The 20,889-nt window shown below is 45.5% G+C and overlaps 1 protein-coding gene across 8 annotated transcripts; it reads left to right on the forward strand.

Moving 5' to 3' along the window:
- The first annotated feature begins 1,085 nt into the window (after positions 1 to 1,085).
- On the forward strand, positions 1,086 to 19,221 carry IRF6 (interferon regulatory factor 6). Of its 8 annotated transcripts, none has more exons than XM_053606794.1 (9): positions 1,086 to 1,145; positions 5,630 to 5,714; positions 6,252 to 6,431; positions 10,725 to 10,929; positions 11,968 to 12,096; positions 14,590 to 14,748; positions 16,071 to 16,463; positions 17,159 to 17,277; positions 18,490 to 19,221. In XM_053606794.1, exons 3-9 carry the CDS (start codon positions 6,258 to 6,260, stop codon positions 18,712 to 18,714), a joined length of 1,404 nt encoding a protein of 467 aa, XP_053462769.1. In that variant the 5' UTR covers positions 1,086 to 1,145; positions 5,630 to 5,714; positions 6,252 to 6,257; the 3' UTR covers positions 18,715 to 19,221. The 8 variants fall into 8 exon arrangements, with proteins under 8 accessions (XP_053462769.1, XP_053462774.1, XP_053462766.1 ...); XM_053606799.1 differs by having other exon boundaries at positions 6,255 to 6,431; XM_053606791.1 differs by having other exon boundaries at positions 1,092 to 1,392.
- The last annotated feature ends 1,668 nt before the right edge of the window (positions 19,222 to 20,889 follow it).

A 20,889-nucleotide genomic window follows, 5' to 3' on the forward strand; every position in this document is an offset into this window, starting at 1 on the left:
CTGAAAGATGATGTACAGCAGAAATTGTTTTGTCTGGTTCTGGAGGTTTGAAGTCTAATATCAAAGGATCATTAGGGTCTGAGGTCCATGGGGGTGGATATATTTCAGGCCTCTGTCCTTGGCTTGTAGATGTCCATCTTCTGTCTGTGTAAATCTCTTCTTTTTATAAGGATACCAGTCATATTGCACTAGGGCCCACCCCAATGGACCTCATTTTAACTTGATTACCTGGTGTAAGGATCCTGCCTCCAAATAAGGTTACATTCTGAGATCCTGGGGGCGGGTGGGGGGGAGGGAAGGTTAAGACTTAAACATAGGAATTTTGGGGGGGGAGGGACACAATTCAGCCCACAACACTTCTCCACCATGGCTTTTCACTCATTAAACACCAACACCTCAGCGTATCTCATCTTGCCTGTGACAGTGCAGTGTTTAAGGATGGGGGATGTGTTTCATTTACTGGTGCACAGCTCCCTGTAATCGTGTCCTCTGTGTGAACAAGGAAGGTGAGGGGACTCTCCTCAAGCATTTTAATCATTACACGATAGCGATTAGGAAAGGCAGGGGTTATTATTCTTATTGAATAGATGAGGAAACCGAAACCAAGAAATTAAGTAGTTTACCTAGGGTCACAGGGGTAAGAGTCAGAGTAAAGGCTGAATTCCAGTCCTGGAAGCTAGATGGCTTCCCCCAGACAGGACCAAGTGTCCGGAGTCCCTTACCCATGCCCACCTCCACTTACACAGGCCCACCATAGCAGGGCCAACCTCGAATCTCGAAACCCCCTTATTTGCCTGCTTAACTGTCCCCGTAAGGCAGAGTAATTATGGGGCATGAATGAGGGGAGGCACCCTCTCAACTTAGATCTGACCTCCAGTCGCTTCCAGTTCCCTGGACCACCAGCCCCAAGGCATTAGGGCTGGGTCGGAATCTGGAACTTTTCTTAGCTGGGGTTAGAAGCGGGGAAGGAGGGTGGAGAGGAGGCGGGGCGGGACTGGGCCGCCCAGCAACGCGGAGGATCATATTTCTCGCAACTCGCCAATCCGGGGAGGCGGGGGCGTGGCCAATCCGGGGGCGTGGCCGGACGGGCTGCGGCGTCCCCGGGCGAGGCGCTGACGTGAGCTGGGTGCACCTGGGCTGGGCAGGTAAGGGCCGGTGCGGGACTCGGAGAAGAACTCGCAGCCCCTACTCGCGTAGAGCCAGGTGCCCCTTGGCTAAGCCGTCGAGCAGCGTGGTGGCTACAGGTGAACTCAGCTGCGGACTTGGTTCGGGCATCTCTGCTTCTGGTAGCCGGATTGAGGACGGGTGGGGACGCCAATTTTCTGGAGACCAGCTTGAAGGAGGGAAGACACACCCGCGGGTACAGAAGGGTCCGCCCTAGACTTTGAAGGGGTGAGAGAGCTTACCTGGGGACAGCTGTTTGTTTGGGGATACTCAGTGGGGCTGGGTGCCTATCGCCCTTCTCCGAGTAGCTTTGGGCGGTCCCAGTGCTGTCGGGTCCCTCCCGACCCCACGCTTAAGAGCGTTCCCGTTCCCCCGCCGAAATGGAGGGCGCTGCTCTTTGCCCCCACCTGCCCCACTATTCGGTTGAATCAAGGCAGCGCTCCCCTTCAATCTCACCACCTTGCTTGGCCACAGGCCCCTGTGTCCCCGGGAGGGTACTTCCCTGGTCCGCCAGCTCTTGGTCCTGGAGGGTGAAGTTTTGGGAAACTGGGGAAGAAGGCGGCTAGGAACTTTGGTGCTTGGGCGAGTTTGTTTTCCTTCCTTGAGTTTGTTTGGGACAGTTAGGCCCTTCGCCCTGGGCCTGGGAGACACCCATGGATTTCCAAGGAGCCTAGCTAGGTGTTGGGGAGGGTGGCACCGGCTGGGGTGTGGTTGCTCTGGGAGGGAGGCCCTCTTTCGCCTGAAGGGGCTGGAGGGCAGGTGTAGAGACAAGGGGATATTCTCCCAAGCCTGATTGCAAAGGAGGCCTGAGGTGCCACTCTTTCCTGGGAGCCTGCTTTGTGGTAAAGGGGTCACACTGTCCCAACCTGTCCTCTTGGTGGGTGTCAAGAGTGGAAACCAGGGAAGGGAGAGGGTGAAGGTGCTTGAGTAAAATTGGTGAAGGCTGGTGCTGACCCAGGAGAGTGATTTAGGGTTAGATGTGTATCTGCTGCATTGTGACAACACACAGTGCCCTGCACCTCCCCTTTGCCACCCCCCAATTTCCATCTGGCAGGGAGGAGGGGTATGGGGATTATGGCTAGAGGCCCAGAGTTTATCCTAAGGGAGGCTAAACCAAATGGAGGGAAGCCTGAGGAACTTGGTGGATGACATTTCACTTTCTTACAAGAGGAAGGAGAAAAAACCAGACCACTGCTAAGACTTGTCTGTGAGAAATGGCCAGAGTTTTTGACTTGGTGCAAAACCACTGACAGCAGTGCCCCTGGAAACTAGTCTGGGCAGGGGCTGCAGCGGTCATAATGGGTGTTGGAATGGCAGTGCGAGAGAGGACAGCTAGTAGTGCCCTGGAGAGGTTAAAAGTGTCCCTGCTCTACGCTCAGTGAGCAGCAAGGATGATTTAATGTGTATTAGAGACATCGGGTTTGAATTTTGCTGTGCTGGCAGCTGGAAATACCAAGGCTGAGTTCAATTATCTGATTATCCTACAGATGTGAGGGTTTGGGTGGTGAGAGTGTTTAGAAGGAGACCTGTGGTTTAGGCGCCTTTGAGATAGGGTGTAATACAGTCCTCACAAGTCACTTTATTGGCCCTCCATGCTGTTGGAATTTTTGTTCATGTTTTTGGTTTACTCTCTGTGTGGAAGACCAGAGAGAGGGACATGGAAGGCAGGGTGCGGTGGCAAGACCTGATACAGCACATTCTGACTCAGGAGTATTGGGGCTTGTTCCAGATAAAGCACCTAATTTTTTTGTGCCTTGGTTAACCCAGCTATAAAATGAGGATAATAATACCATGTCCAGGTTTATAAGGGTGAAATCAGACATATTAAGTAAAAGTTCATGTAAAAACTGTAAAGCGTATGCAGACAGGGAAGATTGTGGTTGCCATCCCTCATAAGAAAAGTCATATTGTCCCGTGGTTAAAAAAGTTCCACTTGTAGATTTTCTTTTTTTTTTTTTTTTGTAGAGACAGAGTCTCACATACCGCCCTCAGGTAGAGTGCCGTGGCATCACACAGCTCACAGCAACCTCTAACTCTTGAGCTTACGCGATTCTCTTGCCTCAGCCTCCCGAGCAGCTGGGACTACAGGCGCCCGCCACAACGCCCGGCTATTTTTTTGTTGCAATTTGGCCGGGGCTGGGTTTGAACCCGCCACCCTAGGCATATGGGGCCGGCACTCTACTCACTGAGCCACAGGCGCTGCCCCCACTTGTAGATTTTCTTAAATTACAAATTGAAGTATATATCATTGCAGAAAAATATGAATCACTTGTAAAAGGACATAGGAGAAAGCACCCATGATCCCATTACCAGGTAACCATTACAAATATCTTTTTGCTTTGGTGTATTTCTTTCCCTTTTTCAGTTCTGTGTGTATGTACACACGTATGCAAGTATGAGTTATGTTTTGTTACAAATGGAGATACTGCTATACACTTAATATTCTATGCCACATCCCAACCCCCAACATCATATATTTTTTTTTGAGACAGAGTCTGACTTTGTCAGCCTCGGTAGAGTGCTCTGGCATCATAGCTCACAGCAACCTCAAACTCTTAGGTTCAAGTGATCCTCTTGCCTCAGCCTCCCGAGTAGCCGAAATTATAGGTGCCCACCATGCCCGGCTAATTTTAGAGATGGGGTCTCACTCTTGTTTGAGCTGGTCTAGAACTTCTAAGCTCAAGCAGTCTGCAGGCCTTGGCCTCCCAGAGTGCTAGGATTACAGGCATGAGCCCCCATGACCGGCCCCCAAGATCATATTTTAAATATTTCCCAAAATCCAATAAACATTCTTTTAACACCCATCATTAATGCCTGCTTGATATTGCAGCCTGTGGCTGTGACATAATGAACCATTCATCACTCAGTCATTTTGGCGGTTTTCAATTTTTCCCTTTGCCTGTTTTTAGAGTCATAGTTACTGGGCAGTGGGTAGGAAGAGCTTACCTGACTTTGAGAAGGAGAGGGTTTGCTGTGAGGGAAGTAGGGCAAGGAGTGGGGCTCCTTCCATAGGGCTGAGGCGGGGCTGCTCAGGTGTAGTCCCCATCTCTGGAGAACACCGAGAACCCAGGGCTTGATCTTTATCGCTGATCTCTATGGGTGGCTGCTCCTCCTTCCCCATCATTGGGTGCAGCTCCTGGTCTTGGCCTGGTTGCCTTAATTTTTTCTTGATGGGCTATGGATCAGCTACAATAAGCCCTTTTCTTCAAGTCCACAATCAGTCAAGAGGTACAGGCCCAGAGGTAGGACTTATTGCAGTAATGCAATAGAAATTCTCAAAATCCCCTTATTAGGTTGACTGGTTTGCTGCCTATTTCCCTATTCTCCTTTTCCTTCCCTTGACCTATCCCCCTTCTAGTAGGGCCAGGACTGGGGAGAAGGTAGAACTTGCCCTTGAAAATATGCATTCCTTCCTCCTTAAAAGGTGTAAATGGGCTCCACCGTTTGATGGCTTCACAAGCTGCCCCCAAAACACCCTAAACGAAGGCCAAGGACATGGGGGCATTTGAACACTGCATGCTAACCTTACCTGCCCACTGTGAGCTGTGCTCCCAGGGGGAAGGTTTCAGTTGCAGGACTTGGTAATTGGGTCAGAAGGCTCAGGAGAGAGCAGGTCTTGCCTTGTTCTTAAAGTGCCAGAGGCTGAGCTGGGTTTGGGTTTTTCACTTTTGCTGGGAGTCTGGCTAGGGAGAGAAATGGTGTGAAGGGGCCACCCCCCAGCTCAGCTCTCTAAGTGGGAGCCTCCAGCTGACTCAGTGGGTTTGGCTTCAAAACCGTGATCCAGGTAGGGATCTTTTTGGCTTTGGAAGGTGAGTTATTTTTCTTCCTTTCCTCAGGCCATGATGGGGCTTGAGCAGCGTCCATATAGATTTCCTTAGGAAGGAACATGTGAAAACACTGAGCTTCAGTGTTAGTAACTAACACAGTGCTTGGCACACAGTAAATGATGAACAAATATTTGTTGCATGAGTGTCATTTTTTTTTTCTGGGAGTCTCTTTCTCATCTTGAGTAAAAACAAAATAAGAACACCAAAACATCCAAACACAATGTCCAGGCAAACAATTCTCCAGTGACTGGTTTTTTCTTCGGGCATCCAATCTGGGCAGGTCTTTGTTTACTGCTCTAAGTGCCAGCTGTGTTGAGTGTTATCTGCTGTGCTGCTGTATTTTTATGAGAATCAATTGCAGACTTTACCCAGGCTGGCTCCTGCAACCAATCAGAGCATTCTAGCCTCTCTGGGGAGATAAACAGACCCAGATGAGGAGGGAGTCCTAGTCGTGTAAGACTCGTCTCGTCTCATGACTGTTTTTCATAGTCCAGGGTTAGGAATTGTGGTATCTGATTATTTTAGTGCTTCTAAGCTTTACCAGACTCAGTTGTGGGGAAGTGTTCTCCAAGTCTTCTCCTAGATTCTTACAGAGTGTCCTATGGATAACCAGCTGATACCCCCTTTTCTTGGTACAGAATCTTTAGGTGGCCTAAGAGAAGGGCAAGCCAACTCAAGACCCGGCTCTTCAGATCTCTGGGGACACACTGCCTGCTTTTCCAGGTAAGTGATGATGCTGGAATCTAGAACCCACTCCTCATTTACTTTTCTCTCACCACAATGGCATTATTTCTTACTGAAATATTCCCATTCACCTTAGTTGTCTTATATAAAAAGAGAACTTGCTTTGGCTTTGTCTGTTTACCTGCTATTTCTATTAAATTTTTTCTCCTTCCTCCTGAGACAAGATTAAAAAGAGCATTTTCCCTTCTCTACCAAAACCCTTCGTACTTCAGGAAGAACCATGTTCCAGCAGGGATGACATCACCTTTTAATTTGTCTGCTTCGGGATTTAAATAGAAGAAATGTGATCTACTTGCATGATAAGTCTGATTTGGCTAGAGCATGAAGTATAAATGGCTTTGGAATAAGAATCAAAAGAACCTTTTAACCTCTTTTCTTTTCTTTTCCACCTGGCACAGTTTATTCCCATATTTAGTTTCTTTGCAGTAATCTAGTGAAACTGTAGCTCTGTTACCTGGGAACAGTGGCCGGGAAGAGTTCCCAGTGGCTGGCCTAATTCTCCTGTCCTTCCCCTAGCAGATCATGGCCCTTCACCCCCGCAGAGTCCGGCTGAAGCCCTGGCTGGTGGCCCAGGTGGATAGTGGCCTCTACCCTGGGCTCATTTGGTTACACAGGGACTCCAAACGCTTCCAAATTCCCTGGAAACATGCCACCCGGCATAGCCCCCAACAAGAGGAGGAAAATACCATTTTTAAGGTAAAGGCCTTCATCTACCATCTGACTTGAATTTTTTCCCAATTCTTCCAGATCTTCCTGGGCTTGTTTGTTGAATATTTTTTTTTTCTATTTTGGCATGAGGACTATACTAGATCTAAAACTCTGATGAAACAAGGAATGCTTATGGAGGGGCCCAGACTTAGTAGGCAATGTACTTCCTCTTGTTGGGACCTGTCGACAACAGTTAAAGTGCTCTATTCTCAACTCATGTCTCAAAGGATATGAGCTGGGGTTGGCTAAACTCCTATAAATGCTTGATGTGGTTATTCCAAAATCTATCATGCTTCAGCAGTTGCCTCCTCCTCTTCAGTCATTCAGGGCTGTTGTTATGAAGAAAGGTGCTTGGACCTATGAATGATATCCAGGCCACGGTAGAACTATTGGGTTTTAGCAGGTGCCTAGCATAGCCTGTGGGATGGCACAGAGGGTCCTCAGCAAGTTTTTCTTTTGATATTAAAATACTTTGTACATATCCATAACCTCTGAGTAAATATTAAAAGCCTAGGTGTGATAGCTCATGCCTATAATCCTAGCATTTTAGAAGACCAGGACGACGGCTGGGTGTGTGCTCACACCTGTAATCCTAGCACTCTGGGAGGCTGAGGCAGGTGGATTGTTTGAGCTCACGAGTTCGAGACCAGCCTGGGCAAGAGTGAGACCCCGTCTCTACTAAAAATAGAAAAACTGAGGCAAGAGGATCACTTAAGTCCAAGTTAGAGGTTGCTGTGAGCTCTGATGCCATGCATTCTATCCAGGAATAGCTTGAGACTCTGTCTCAAAAAAAAAAAAGAAAGCCAAGGTGGGAGGTTAAGTTCAGACCAAGTGTTTGAGACCTACTCAAGTAACATGATAAGATCCCATTTCTAAAAAAAAAAAAAAAATAGAAAAATTGGTCAGACATGTGGTCCCATCTATTCAGGAGGCTGGGGCAGGAGGATCACTTGAGCCCAGGAATTTGAGGTTGCAGTTTACCATGATGACACCACTGCACTCTAGCCCAGGCAACAGAGTAAGACCCTGTCTCAAAATAAAAGTTCTTATTTTATAATGTTTTCTTAAATTAACAATACCTCTGATAAGATAATTTTATTTAACTGACAACTAGATTAATTATATAGCATTTCACAAAACTTAAGTGAAACAAAAGTGTGACTTAAGACAGAAATAAGTGGATAGGCTGGTTGTGGGAAGGGACGTCATGTGGTTTGTAACCCTGTAGGCTGTGCCTCTGCTCCAGACCAACTTCTCTCTGCTGACTACTTCCATCTCATGAATAGCTGGAGACAGACACAGAAAAGTTTATCCTTTTCTTCTCTGAGCATAAGCTGGAAGTCGCAAGTGAGATTCAGTCCCTACTGGAGCCTCTCAACATTTATGCCCCAGTTTCATGCTGAGATTAGATCAGGAAAAGGCAGAAAATGTGGGCTTAGGACTCAGAGGAAAGACATCCTAGAGCTGTTTCCCACTCAACTCATTGATGTCAGGTATAGAGAGGAAAGGCAGAGAAAAAATTGGCCTGAGGGTGCTTAGAAAGTAAATGAGTTCTCTTACTTTAGATTTTAAATAGTGATGTTAAAAAAGATAAGGGAAACCAGCACCAATTATTGAAGTGAGCATTGAGAAGGGAATGGGCCTGTCCTGGCCTACTTGTCCTCTCGTGGCCTTGGTGTGAAATGTTGAAGCATATGGCAGTGGCTGGCTCTGGGGACGAGGGTGGTTCTTAAAAGCCCCACTCTTGAGAATGATCTGCCTATTTGAGGCGTGAGGAAAGGGTGGTTGTGGGAAGGCAGGCAGTGTTGCTTTATTTACATCTGTGTCTATTTGCAGAATTGGGGAATGGTCTGTGAAGTCATAACAGTGAGGATACTTTCACAGATTCCAAGCTCTGATGGGCCATTACCAAGATTGCAAGGGGATGGGGGGCACTAGCATCAAAAGGGTGCCTGTGACCCTGACCTCATTCAGTTCTCATGGCAACGCTATGAGGGAGGCATCACTGTCAAATTGTATCTCAGAAGGGTTGAGTAATTTGCCAAAATTACACAGCCAGTATGTGGTGGAATTTGAACCCATGTTTGTCTCTTCCCTGGCAGCCCTATCATACTGTCCCTTCTGATCAGGAATTGGAAGACCTGGCTTCAAATCCTCCTACCACCAACTGCCTGTGTGGTCCTGGGCTAGTCATGTCTCTCTGGACTTCAGTTTCTCCTTTAGTAAATGAGGATGAAACCAGTCTTGCCTGCCTCATTAGGATTATTATGAGAATGGAGTGAAAGTATGGGGAGGGATTTGCAAAGCACCGAAACAAAACAAAAAAAACCCACAGAGGTTATTTACATTTTAGGAAGACAAATAAGATATTCAGAGACAAGACGCAGAATGGGTTTGAACAAGTAATATTTATAAACCACAAAGATTGCCATATGGTACCTCTCAGGTGCTCCTTTCTTGATTCCAAAGTTCCAGCCTCAAAGGGTATGGCCCTCTGCTGCATCAGCCTTGGGTCCTCAGTGCCATGTGGGAAGGTCGGGGGGATAGATGGCTGTGTGGTGAGCAGGAGGGTTGGGGCCCTCGTTCTGGGTTAGTCTGGCTGCTTTCCAAGGAGGGGCAGGGCTTTAGGGAGCCACAGAAATGTGTAGACCTCTGCCAAAATCTGCACAGCCTGAGTTGACTGGGTGGGGCCAGAGTGAACATGGGCACAGAGGATCAAATAGAAGGGAAAACATGTGGGGAGGCAGCAGCCAGGTACCACCAGCCAACTGGAGATATGCCTCCCAGATACTAGGGACCAGTGAAGTTGGAATGTGAAAAGATTTGGCTAGAATGGAGAAGCAATTAGACTCCCTAAGTGCCTGATAAGCCACCTGGGGCAACTCAAGTTCCTTGGACTTCTTTACATCACAAAACAGATGGAGGAACCCAAACCTGAGAAGATGGTAGGAGGAAGTGATCCTGAATTGGAGGAGGAGGATTTAGATTAGCTCTTGTAAGAAACTTCCTCATGATTGTGCGGCTCTGCAGGGGGTGACTGAAAGACATCACAGATCTCAAAGGATGGGGCAGAAAAATTTAATTTCAGCTTTAGGAAGAAGTCTATGATCATAATCAGGTGGGGAATTGGATTTAGAAAAGTGATGTGCCTTGTCAGCCTGTAAAAGTTAGTGTATGGTCCTTGTCTTGAGTTCTCTGCTAATGGTATTTCCTTTTTCTGTATTAGAACATGTTATACCCTTGGACAAAGCTTAGTGATCAAAGAATGTATTAGCACCAGCCACTCAGGAAGCTGAGGCAGGAGGATCACTTGAGTCCAGGAGTCTGAGGTTGCTGTGAGCTATGACAATGCCACAGCACTCTAGCCCAAGTGACAGAGCAAGACTCTGTCTCAAAAGAAAAAAAAAATTGTTAGCAATGACATAGAGTGGATGTTCTGTGAGCAGAAACACAAATGCCAGTTAGACCTGGAAGTGGGGCTGGGTTTCTACTTCCTGCTTTGTTCCTGGGGACCTTGGTCTACGGCATGAACAGCCTACATTTTCCTTTTCTTCACTGGGGAGACCACTTTATTCCCCTTGTCCGGGGAAAGTGCTATGAGTTTCCATATTTGAAAACCAGAGAGAAGAAGTCCAAGTGGTTTTAGTCCGTGACGGCAGCCACTACTGTGGCTGACAGCATGTTTCCAATTAAGTAGGAATTTGAGGGGATAGGGGAAGGGTGTGTGTGGGGGGTGAGTTTATTAGGATTTGAGGCTTTTAGCCAGTGGGGCAGACTGAACCCCCAGAGTGTGCTTCTAGTTTTGAATTAGACACTTGTTTTCTACACCTTTTTATTTATGCATCAGATTGAGGACTGAAGCGAGGGGACCACCTAGCCCAAACTCTTCTGATCACCTGCCATCCCTCTTTGTTGTACCCATTGTTGCATACTAATGTGAAAAAAGAATCAGGAAAAAAAGTTAACCTGAACTTCTGCTATCCATTTTGGTGCATATTGAGTTTACTTTCAGCCCTTCATTCTAGTGGTGTCATCTTGACAGGTACTGGTTCCTATGCCTGAGATAAGGCTCCACCTTTCAATAAATTGTGTTTGCACATGGCTTAACTTCCCTTAGGCCCCACCCTGTCTGGTCCTAAGGGCAGTGTTTCCTGCTGCAGTCTCTATAAATTGGGGCTAGGGTATTGGGGCAGTCATGCAAGGGTGCATGAAAGGGTGGACACACATTTTTTAGTGTTTCTGGGCAATAGTAGGCACTCACGGCAGTTTTCTGTTCCTCAGGCCTGGGCTGTAGAGACGGGGAAGTACCAGGAAGGAGTAGATGACCCTGATCCAGCTAAATGGAAGGCCCAGCTCCGCTGTGCTCTCAACAAGAGCAGAGAATTCAACCTGATGTATGATGGCACTAAGGAGGTGCCCATGAACCCAGTGAAGATATATCAAGTGTGTGATATTCCCCAGCCCCAGGGCTCCATCATTAACCCAGGTGAGGTCCCAGGTGTCGGAAGAAGGTGGGTAGTACACCACCATCTGGGCTGCGCTCTTAAAGAGATAGTCAGCTGGAAAATAGCTTGGTTTATAACGTTGGGGTTTTTTTTTGTTATTGTTATTTATAAAGTTTAAGACCGATAAATCAAGAAAGCCTTTCCCTGGGAAGAACCCAGAGAACAAAAGATAAACTCAGAAAAATCTTCTTGCTCACTTAGTGAAATGGTTATGAGCCTGACAGCTTAGAGCATGAGCGAGTAGAGGGTGTAGAATTCTACTGTAAAAATACCCTCTCTCCGGGCTCGAGAGGCCAGGTAGTGGTGAAGGAGAAGGAATTAAAACTTAGAAGGTTTGAGTTCCAAACATGCCTCTTATCCCTTTTTTGCTTGTGGGACTTGAATCCAGTCATTTGACCTCTCGAGCCTCAGTTTCTTCAGCTCTTAATTGTGGGATCTCATCTTTCCTACTTCAAAGGCTACTATGAAAATCAATTGACATGACATATAAAAGCTATTAAGTTCTTTATAGGTGTTAGGTGAGTGATATTTAATTCGAAGGATACTTTGACTACGATAATACCTCTTGATCCTCTTATTACTCTATGCTTAGCAAGTACTGACTAATTTAGACTTGTACACCAGTGAATCCACTGAGGACCTGCCCAGAGGGAGGGGTCTTTCCTCACATTAGGCTTACAAGGATGAGAAACTGGTGTCCCTGAGTCCTTAAAAGGGATGCTCATGTGTAGTAGGCTGACATGTAGGTAACATGTAAGAGATTTCTAGGAGAAGGAGGGTTGGTGACTCCTACATAGGGGAAGAGAAGAGAGCTTGCATTAGGGCTCTGTTGGCAGAATTGGAACTAGGGGTTAGTATTCCCTTGATTCCCACTCCTTTTATTTGGGGCATTGAGGGTGCTTACTGACCCCTACATGCCTCTCTCTGTGCTAGCAGTCCCTAGCTTGGGGGGTGAGTCAGCTACAGGGATAACAGTGCAATCTGAACTGCTCACTGTTGAGCTTGTGTGTCTTGGGTAGGATCCACAGGGTCTGCTCCATGGGATGAGAAGGATAATGATGTGGATGAAGATGATGAGGAAGATGAGCTTGATCAGTCACAGCACCATGTTCCCATCCAGGACACCTTCCCCTTCCTGAACATTAATGGTGAGTGGGGTGGTGGGATAAGCACTTTGACCTTGGAATTGCTCTTCTTAATCACCACTGCCCTGGGAATGGGATCAGGCCCTATAATTGCCCCAGGGTAGAGTGCTGTGGCTTTAGCCTACATCACAGTAACCTCAAACTCCAAGTTCAAGTGAGCCTCCTGCCCCAGCCTCCCTAGTACCTGGAACTACAGGTACCTGCCACAACAGCCGCCTAATTTTTTCTATGTTTAGTAGAGACAGAGTCTCTGCTCTTGCTCAGCTTGGTCTTAAAATCCTGAGGTCAAGCGTTTCTCTCACCTAGGCCTCCCAGAGTGCTAGGATGATAGGCATAAACCACCATACTGGCCCGGCTGCTGAAGTCAGAGGTGAGGGAACTCTGCCAGCCCAGTTGCCCCAGTACAGTGGGTTCTAGGTAGAGGAGAGAGAACATCTTCTGAATCTTATGTGTGATCACTCAAAGAAAAAAATAATTTAAATTTTCTCTCACTCTCCCATATCAGTGGTTATAAATGTTGTCAAGTTCCTTCAGGCCAGGTGTGGAAGTCATTTTTATGAATTGTAGTCAAACCCTTTCAATATTTCCCTTGGTACATACATAAAAACTCTGTGTTACTTCCTTAATTGGGACTACTCTGCTAGGCTGTACCCTGGGAACTTGTGGTTTCTATATCCTTTAACACTAAGCTAGATTAACCACTAGATAAGGATCTGACAGGATTTATCTGCAGGAGACTTTTCTTTTATGGACTTGAATTCAGCTTCCCAGGAAACATGAGTTGAGAGGTGCAGGGTCCGCTGTGTCATAGAGCAGTCACTGAATCTCGCACTGCACTTCTGAGGCTGCTTGAACACAGGCTCAAGCAGAGAGCCTGTAGATCCCAACTTCACCTGCCCACTGAAATGCCCCTACTCTAATGACCTGCGTCTAATTAGCCAGCTTTTCACAGACTGCTATAGGTCAAAATGAGATAACTTGTGCCACCTATAAAACTTAGCATATCAAGATGATTTCTTTAGGATTTTGGGGTACCTTACTCTAGCTGCTGCTCCTACCTTTGAGAAACAGGAAATGATTCTTATTGTTTGTCCACTAGCCTTCCAGCACTTACGCTGCCATTTATATCTTTGCAACCAAGTGATGAGTAGCGAGAAATTTCATAGAGATCAAGGTCACCATTGCTACATACTACATTCCCACTTAGAGAAATTTTAAGAGTTGGATATTTAGACCTGTGTGATCTTTTCTCAGATCCTTGGCTGATTCATTCTGCTATTTGCACCCCTTAAAAGAATGCAACCTATATGCAGGATCCTGATTTCCTACTTCATTTCATATTTCATTAAAGCTAATGTGTATCCTTAAATTTTGGGCTGCTTTGGATCCTTTTTGGAAAGTTACAGCATAAATATTAAAAACTGAAAAGTAAAATGGGAACAAGATTTAACCAGACTTGTACACAAAGGGTCAAAGAAACATTAACCTCTGTGATTTCAGAGCTGTTGGAGCAGAGAAGAATTGTTGAAGAATAGATGCCTAAGAGGTGAGGCTAGGAGGAGAAACCTGTAGCCTTTGGAGCAAGTTAACTTTGACATTAGCAGGGAAATAGGATTTTCACTATTTTCTAAAGCTTTAATTGGGTAATTTCACGTGATTTAAATTTGTAATGGTAGAAAATGGCAATCAATTTAAAGATTTTCCTTCCATTGTGTCCCTGAACCTTCCAGTTATTTCCCTGTGAGAGATAGCTCTTTCTAGGTTCTTGAGTATGCTTGCACAAGTATAAAAGTATTTATTTATTTTTTATTTTTTTTGAGACAGAGTCTCACAATGTCACCCTCGGTAGAGTGCTGTGATGTCACAGCTCATAGCAACCTCAAACTCTTGGGCTTAAGAGATTCTCTTGCCTCAGCCTCCCAAGTAGCTGGGACTACAGGCGCCTACCATAACACCCGGCTATTTTGTTGTTGTTGCAGTTGTCATTTTTGTGTTTAGCTGGCCCGGGCCAGGTTTGAACCCAGCAGCCTCCATGTATGTGGCCCTACCCACTGAGCTATAGGCACTGCCTCCCCCCTCCCCCAAAGTATTTATTTTTAATGGGATTTCTATACATTAGCACTTAAAGCTCATTAACTATTTCAGTTAAATTCATTCTATGGAAGACAATCAGCTTTTATTTAATTGCTGACCTCTCTTATCCCTTCTAATTTAACTCATAGAGAAAATTTATTTGTCTATATGTAAAACTTCAGTGAGAAAGGTTTCTGGAATGATGAGTTTATGGGATTGAAATCGTAGAGTTAGGAAGGATGGGCAGGGGAACCTTGTTTCTTCCTCTGTTAGTTGTGGGAATCACTTCAGGGGTGGGAGGGCACACTGGGGCACAGCTCAGTGTTTGACCCTTGCTTACTGACCTGTTAGTTCTTAGAGCCTCATACCAGGTGGTGTCCATACATGGTGCCCCTGCCTGCTTACCACATCCTTCTGTTCCAGGTTCTCCCATGGCACCAGCCAGTGTGAGCAATTGCGGTGTGGGTAACTGCAGCCCTGAAGCAGTGTGGCCCAAAACTGAACCTCTGGAGATGGAAGTTCCCCAGGCACCTATACAGCCCTTCTACAGCTCTCCAGAGCTGTGGATCAGCTCTCTCCCAAGTAAGCGGCGCCTGATCTTTCTTAGTGGGTCTTCTATTCCTATAATAGTCCTTTTCCTGTTCCACCTTCTGCCTCCATTTCTTCAACATGAATGGAATAAACTACTGGCCTATAAACTGTCTATCTACTTCCTGGCTGGCCAATGAGTCACCAGGGAAGAAGTACAGCATTGGTGGCCCATTCTTGTTTGGGATGCTCTTATTGGTTACAGCTCTAGGTTACTCACCTCTTACGAGTATGGACGGCCCAGGTTTATCGATCTGGTTAGGGAATTTAGTGATAAGGTCTGTTGTGGGATAGGGAGATTAATGGTCACTGATTTGGTTTGGCTCTTAGATTTTGAGGGGCTTTTGGACCCAGAGAAAAAAATCTCTTTCTGACTTTTGACACAAATTTATTTCAATGAAGAATTGATGTCATTGCCTGGATCTTCCTTTCACACTACACAAGGTGGGGGTGTTAGTGCTAAAATTTTGTCCAAGAGGCTAAGTAGCTTTAATAAGGCCTATCAGGTTCAGTGGAAGTTTGCTGAGTGAAAATTAACTTGGCTGTGAACTGTGCCCTTTAATGGTATATTGTTAGAACAGAACAGTGCTCACATGTATGGTTTTTAGAAAATTGGTATTTTGTGGTATTTGTTCTTGTTCCTCTTTTTTTTTTTTTTTTTTTTTTTGTAGAGACAGAGTCTCACTTTATGGCCCTCGGTAGAGTGCCGTGGCATCACACAGCTCACAGCAACCTCCAACTCCTGGGCTTAAGCGATTCTCTTGCCTCAGCCTCCCGAATAGCTGGGACCACAGGCACCCGCCACAACGCCCGGCTATTTTTTTTTGGTTGCAGTTTGGCCGGGGCCGGGTTTGAACCCGCCACCCTCGGTATATGGGGCCGGCGCCTTACCGACTGAGCCACAGGCGCCGCCCTCCTCTTTTTTTTTTTTTTTTTTTTTTAAAACAATGAGACAAAAACAAGACACAAATCAAATACCCGAGTTTTTATCTCCTTCCAGTGCCTGTTGATGTGAGGACTCAGTATGGTGTGGAGGTACTAGGACCACTTTGCTTGGTGAAATTACAGCTTTTAGGGTGTGGCCATTGAATAGAGAGAGTATAGCTGGACCTTGAACTGTTTGCTTTCAGGAAGCCTTTTGAGTGAATATTTCAGGAGTATGTTGATGTCTCCTTTTATTGCAGGAAGGATAACTATGACAGTGGCCTTCCTGAATGCTATTGAAAGGTGGCTTGATCTTAATGGACATGCATGAGTCATAGGGATGGACAGGCAGAGCAGAGAAGCAGGACTCACTGTCATCTCTAACCTTGCAGTGACTGACCTGGACATCAAGTTTCAGTACCGTGGGAAGGAGTACGGGCAGACCATGACTGTGAGCAACCCCCAGGGCTGCCGGCTCTTCTATGGGGACCTGGGTCCCATGCCTGACCAGGAGGAGCTCTTTGGTCCCGTCAGCCTGGAGCAGGTCAAATTCCCAGGTCCGGAGCATATCACCAATGAAAAGCAGAAGCTATTCACCAGCAAACTGCTGGATGTCATGGACAGGGGACTTATTCTGGAGGTCAGCGGTCACGCCATTTACGCCATCAGGCTGTGCCAGTGCAAGGTGTACTGGTCTGGGCCATGTGCCCCATCGCTTGTTGCTCCTAACCTGATTGAGAGACAGAAGAAGGTCAAACTATTTTGTCTGGAAACATTCCTCAGTGGTGAGTCTTTTTGCAGAAGGTTGATGGTGGTGGGAATTCCTCCCTGGAAGTATATTTTCTATCATCCTTCCCTTTCCTAGCATGGTAAAGATGTAAAGCAAAATATTTCCTCTTTACTGAAATGAAAAAAAGAAAAAATATATCTCTTGTGGAAGTCAAGGGAGAAGAGAGCCTTGGTTCTGAAAAAGGTTTCGTGGAGGTGACCTAGGAAACAGAAAGAAGTTTCACTCCAGGCTATTTTTAGGTTGGTTGTGGCTCCTTCAGTGTCAGAAGAGGGAGACAGCTTTGTGTCCTCCCAGATGTTACCAGCTTTTCTTTAACTTTGGAAGATGACCTTGTTCATCATATTCAGCAGAACATAGAGTCGCAAATTTAAGTAGATAATTTTATGAGAGCACTGAAGTGTGAATTTTATAATGTGTGAATCTCAAGCCGAGATCATCAATGTCCAATAGGAATCTCTGAAATTTGTTCTGCCCAATATATTTGTGCTATCTGATATGGTAGTCACTAGCCACATATAGCTGTGGAGCATGTAAATGTGACTTGACCAAGGAATTGTTTAATTTTAATGTTTAAAATTAGTAGCCACATGTGGCTAGTGGATGTTATACTGGATGGCATACACGGTGGCATTTACCAAAAGGATGATATGGAACAACCAGTATCCAAACTTCCTCTTCTGTCTTCTGCAGATCTCATTGCCCACCAGAAAGGACAGATAGAGAAGCAGCCACCATTTGAGATCTACCTATGCTTTGGGGAAGAATGGCCAGATGGGAAACCCTTGGAAAGAAAACTCATTTTGGTTCAGGTGAGAAGATAAGAATATGTCAACAGCTTTTCCCCTTTTTGCCAAAGCTTTACCCGCTAGGTCTGCATTTAACCCTGGGTAAGTGTCCCACAGCCTGTGTGGGTCTTAATCTCATCAGATGGGGTAGCAGACTCACTGTGTTACAGTAGGACCACACTGGGTCCTTAAATTGGGTGTCTAACTTAGTAGAGACCTTATCTTTCATTTTCTGGCTGACATTTTAGTCTTGTTGAAACCTCAAAGGATGTGACCCTTTCCAGTTTTTCTTAGAAAAACCTTTTGAGTTGCTTTTAAAAATATAAGCTTATTCTAGGACAGCAAGAGCATTGGGGGTTGGCCCCGAGAATTCTGCAATGAGGCAGGCAAGAGATGACATTTGATAAGTCTTGCTAAGTAAGCAGTCCTTTAGGCACGTGATGTGATTCTGCATATAGATTTTTACCTTCATTTGAACTAAGATCCAGAGTGGGCCTTGATAGGCAGTCTGGAAAGATGAAGGGATATCCTATATTGACTTTTTATTTTGAGGCAGGGTCTCACTCTGTCACTTGGGCTAGAGTGCAGTGGTGTGATCATAGCTCACTGCAGCCTCAAACTCCTGAGCTCAAGTAGTCCTCCTACCATAGCCTCTGGAGTAGCTGGGAATACAGGCACCTGCTACGACGCCTAGCTAATTTTTATAATTTTTGTAGAGATGGGGTCTCACTCTTGCTCAGGCTGCTCTAAAACTTCTGGCCTCAAGCAATCCATCTGCCTTGGCCTTTCAGAGTGCTGGGATTACAGATGTGACCCCCCACACCCAGTCTCTGATTTAGACATTAGACAAGGGACTTCCCTAGGGCCTTACTCCTCCCTTCAATCTTGAGTCTTTCCTGCTCTTTAAAAATACCTTTCCTGGCTCAGCACCCATAGCTCAGTGGCTAGGGCACCAGCCACATACACTGGGGCTGGTGGGTTTGAACCCAGCCTAGGCCTTCTAAAAACAACAGTGACAACTACAGCAAAAAAATAGCCAGGCGTTGTGGTGGGTGGGGTGCCTGTTGTCCCAGCGACTTGGGAAGCTGAGGCAAGACAATCACTTAAGCCCAAGAGTTTGAGGTCGCTGTGACGCCACAGCACTCTACCGAGGGTGACATGGTGAGACTGTGTCTCAAAAAAAAAAAAAAAAGCCTTTTCCTCAGCAGATACCTGTGTCCTCTGTGTCCTGAACAGGTCATTCCAGTGGTGGCTCGGATGATCTACGAGATGTTTTCTGGTGATTTCACACGATCCTTTGACAGTGGCAGTGTCCGCCTGCAGATCTCCACTCCAGACATAAAAGATAACATTGTTGCTCAGCTAAAGCAGCTATACCGCATCCTTCAAACCCAGGAAAGCTGGCAGCCCATGCATGCCACAACCAGCATGCAACTGCCCCCTGCACTGCCAGCCCAGTAATCATCAATACCCTTTGGTTCCTTCTCTTTTTTATAATATTGTACATATAGGATATTTTTTATTCACATTTAACCAGCTTTTGAATGTCTCTTTTCTTTAACAATGTTAGACATCTCCGATTCTCCAAAATATGCCTAGATTTAAAGTTGATTTAATTTATGGAAAAATCACTCTCAGACTTTCGTTTTCTTTTTTAAACTTCCTAATGGTAGTATGATATAGTAAAAGAAGATTTGTCCTGAGAGTTTGGACACCAGGGTTGTAGCTGCAACTTTGCTTCCCCTGTGACCTTGAACCAGTCTTTTAATCTGTGAGCTTCAAATTTATTACTTACAAAGTGATAGAATGGAATGGTACCTGAAGTCGCATTCACCTTTAAAACTCTGACTTGATGACTTTATTCTACTTGTACAAGAGGCAAAATTGCCTGGAACAGAACCCTTCTGCATTGCTTTTGTACCACATTTTTTCCCCCCTTGCTTTTATTAAAGTTCCCTCAAGCGCTAATTTGTCTAGAATTGAGCTCTGTTTGACCTGTTCTGCTAGTATAGTAAGCTTGCTCCATGATGGGGGAAGTGAGGAGGAGAAGAGCTGGCTGGTTGCTTAGGAACCAAGCTGGATATCTAAATAGAAGTGGGTGCCAAGTCTGAAAGTCACCCAGCCCGTGGAGTAAAGGTTCGTAAATTTGGCTTCTAAAGGGACGCTGTTAACACAGGAAATCTAGGGATTTTGTGGAAGAATGGGTTGTCAGGTATGTACCTGTCCCCACTCAAATACCACTGTGCATGCTTGTGTGTGCGTGCGTGCATGTTTTGGGGAGGGGGTGATGAGAATATGACTTAGGTGGCAGCCTTTAGAGGCAGGAACTCTTCTATTTTTATTTTCTGAGGAGGACCTAGGAGTGAACTGGGCATTTAAGATATAGTCCTGTGACTATAAAAGGGACAATTTCTCCCTGCTAAGAGACTTTTAGAGTCTTTTTGTCATTTGGATATTTTGAAGTTGGGAAAAAATGGAGTGTTGGGTGTGTTAAGGCCAGGGTGAAGAAGGGCTGGGCAGCGCTCTTCTAGAAAAGGATCACCTAGCACAAACCTGCTTGTCTTCCTTGCTTGGTAGAGGTATCTGGGTGTGAACAACAAAAGTAGAGTGGTATAGAATAGTGTCGCTGTATCTGTCACACCTGGTTCTACCTAGTAACGTCTGCTCATTCTCTGACTCTTTTGCCTCTTTTTTGAAAAGATGAAATTATGCATGATTTAAACTCCAAGACCTAAATGCCAGAACTGAGGCTTCTGCTCTCTGGTCACAGTCCCCAATCTTCCTGAATACTGATACTTGTTTGCATCAGGACATGGAAAGGAAGCCCATGTCTAATTCGCTACCTTTAAACTAAGCTACTTCCTAAGTTTCAAAATAATTGAAAAGTTGAGCCAGTTTTATTTAAAAAACTAAAACTTCAACTCAACTGAAGGTGACAGTGGGACTTACTTTATTTAAAATGTGTAGACCTTGCTTTAGGATCTCTAAGAGTCCTCATGGAAATTGCTTTATTAAAAGCATAACCTGCCGAAATCTGGGTAAAGGACAGGGTGCCCAGCTTCAAGGAAATGTTGGGCTTTTAGAGACCAAGAAGCATACAAGGCATGGAAACTTTATATTTTTGACCTTGGAGTCAAAATTTAAGAGATTTAGTTTTGGTGTGTGGCTGCCCCATCTGTATATGGAAGCTCAAAATAAAAATAACCCACTGCAGGTAACTTGGGAGGGCAACTGTTGAATCTGGGCAGGTCTCTTCCCGTTTTGTGAAATGCTTAAAGTCAAGCTGTCTAACTGAATGCAGCCCAGGTAATGTGAGCTGATAAAGGGTGTTGAGAAAGTGCTAAGAAGTACCAGGCTTTTCGTACATGACTGTAATGAAAAGTTTACAAACATGTCAGAGGAATGGATGAGTGGTTTATGTGGTCTTAACTACAGATGTCCCAAAAGTTACCCTTAATGTCGCCATACATAGGAAAATGGGAAATTGTAGCTAAACATACCTTTATTTACAAAATACTCATTACAAATGTTTTTACAAAGAGGTGGTCAACACAGAGAAGTGACACAATCATAGCTCACTAAAACGTCAAACTTCTGGGTCCAAGTGATCCAGGCACACACTGCCACATCTGGCTA

This window comes from Nycticebus coucang, chromosome 10, assembly GCF_027406575.1.
Source record: "Nycticebus coucang isolate mNycCou1 chromosome 10, mNycCou1.pri, whole genome shotgun sequence".
NCBI lineage: Eukaryota > Metazoa > Chordata > Mammalia > Primates > Lorisidae > Nycticebus > Nycticebus coucang.

Bases quoted from the DNA above. Each gene is read 5' to 3' on its own strand.
- IRF6 (XM_053606794.1), top strand. From the start codon at position 6,258: ATGGCCCTTCACCCCCGCAGAGTCCGGCTGAAGCCCTGGCTGGTGGCC. The intron at 6,432-10,724 runs GTAAAGGCCTTC...TCTGTTCCTCAG, and splicing joins AGGAAAATACCATTTTTAAG to GCCTGGGCTGTAGAGACGGG. The intron at 16,464-17,158 runs GTGAGTCTTTTT...TGTCTTCTGCAG, and splicing joins TCTGGAAACATTCCTCAGTG to ATCTCATTGCCCACCAGAAA.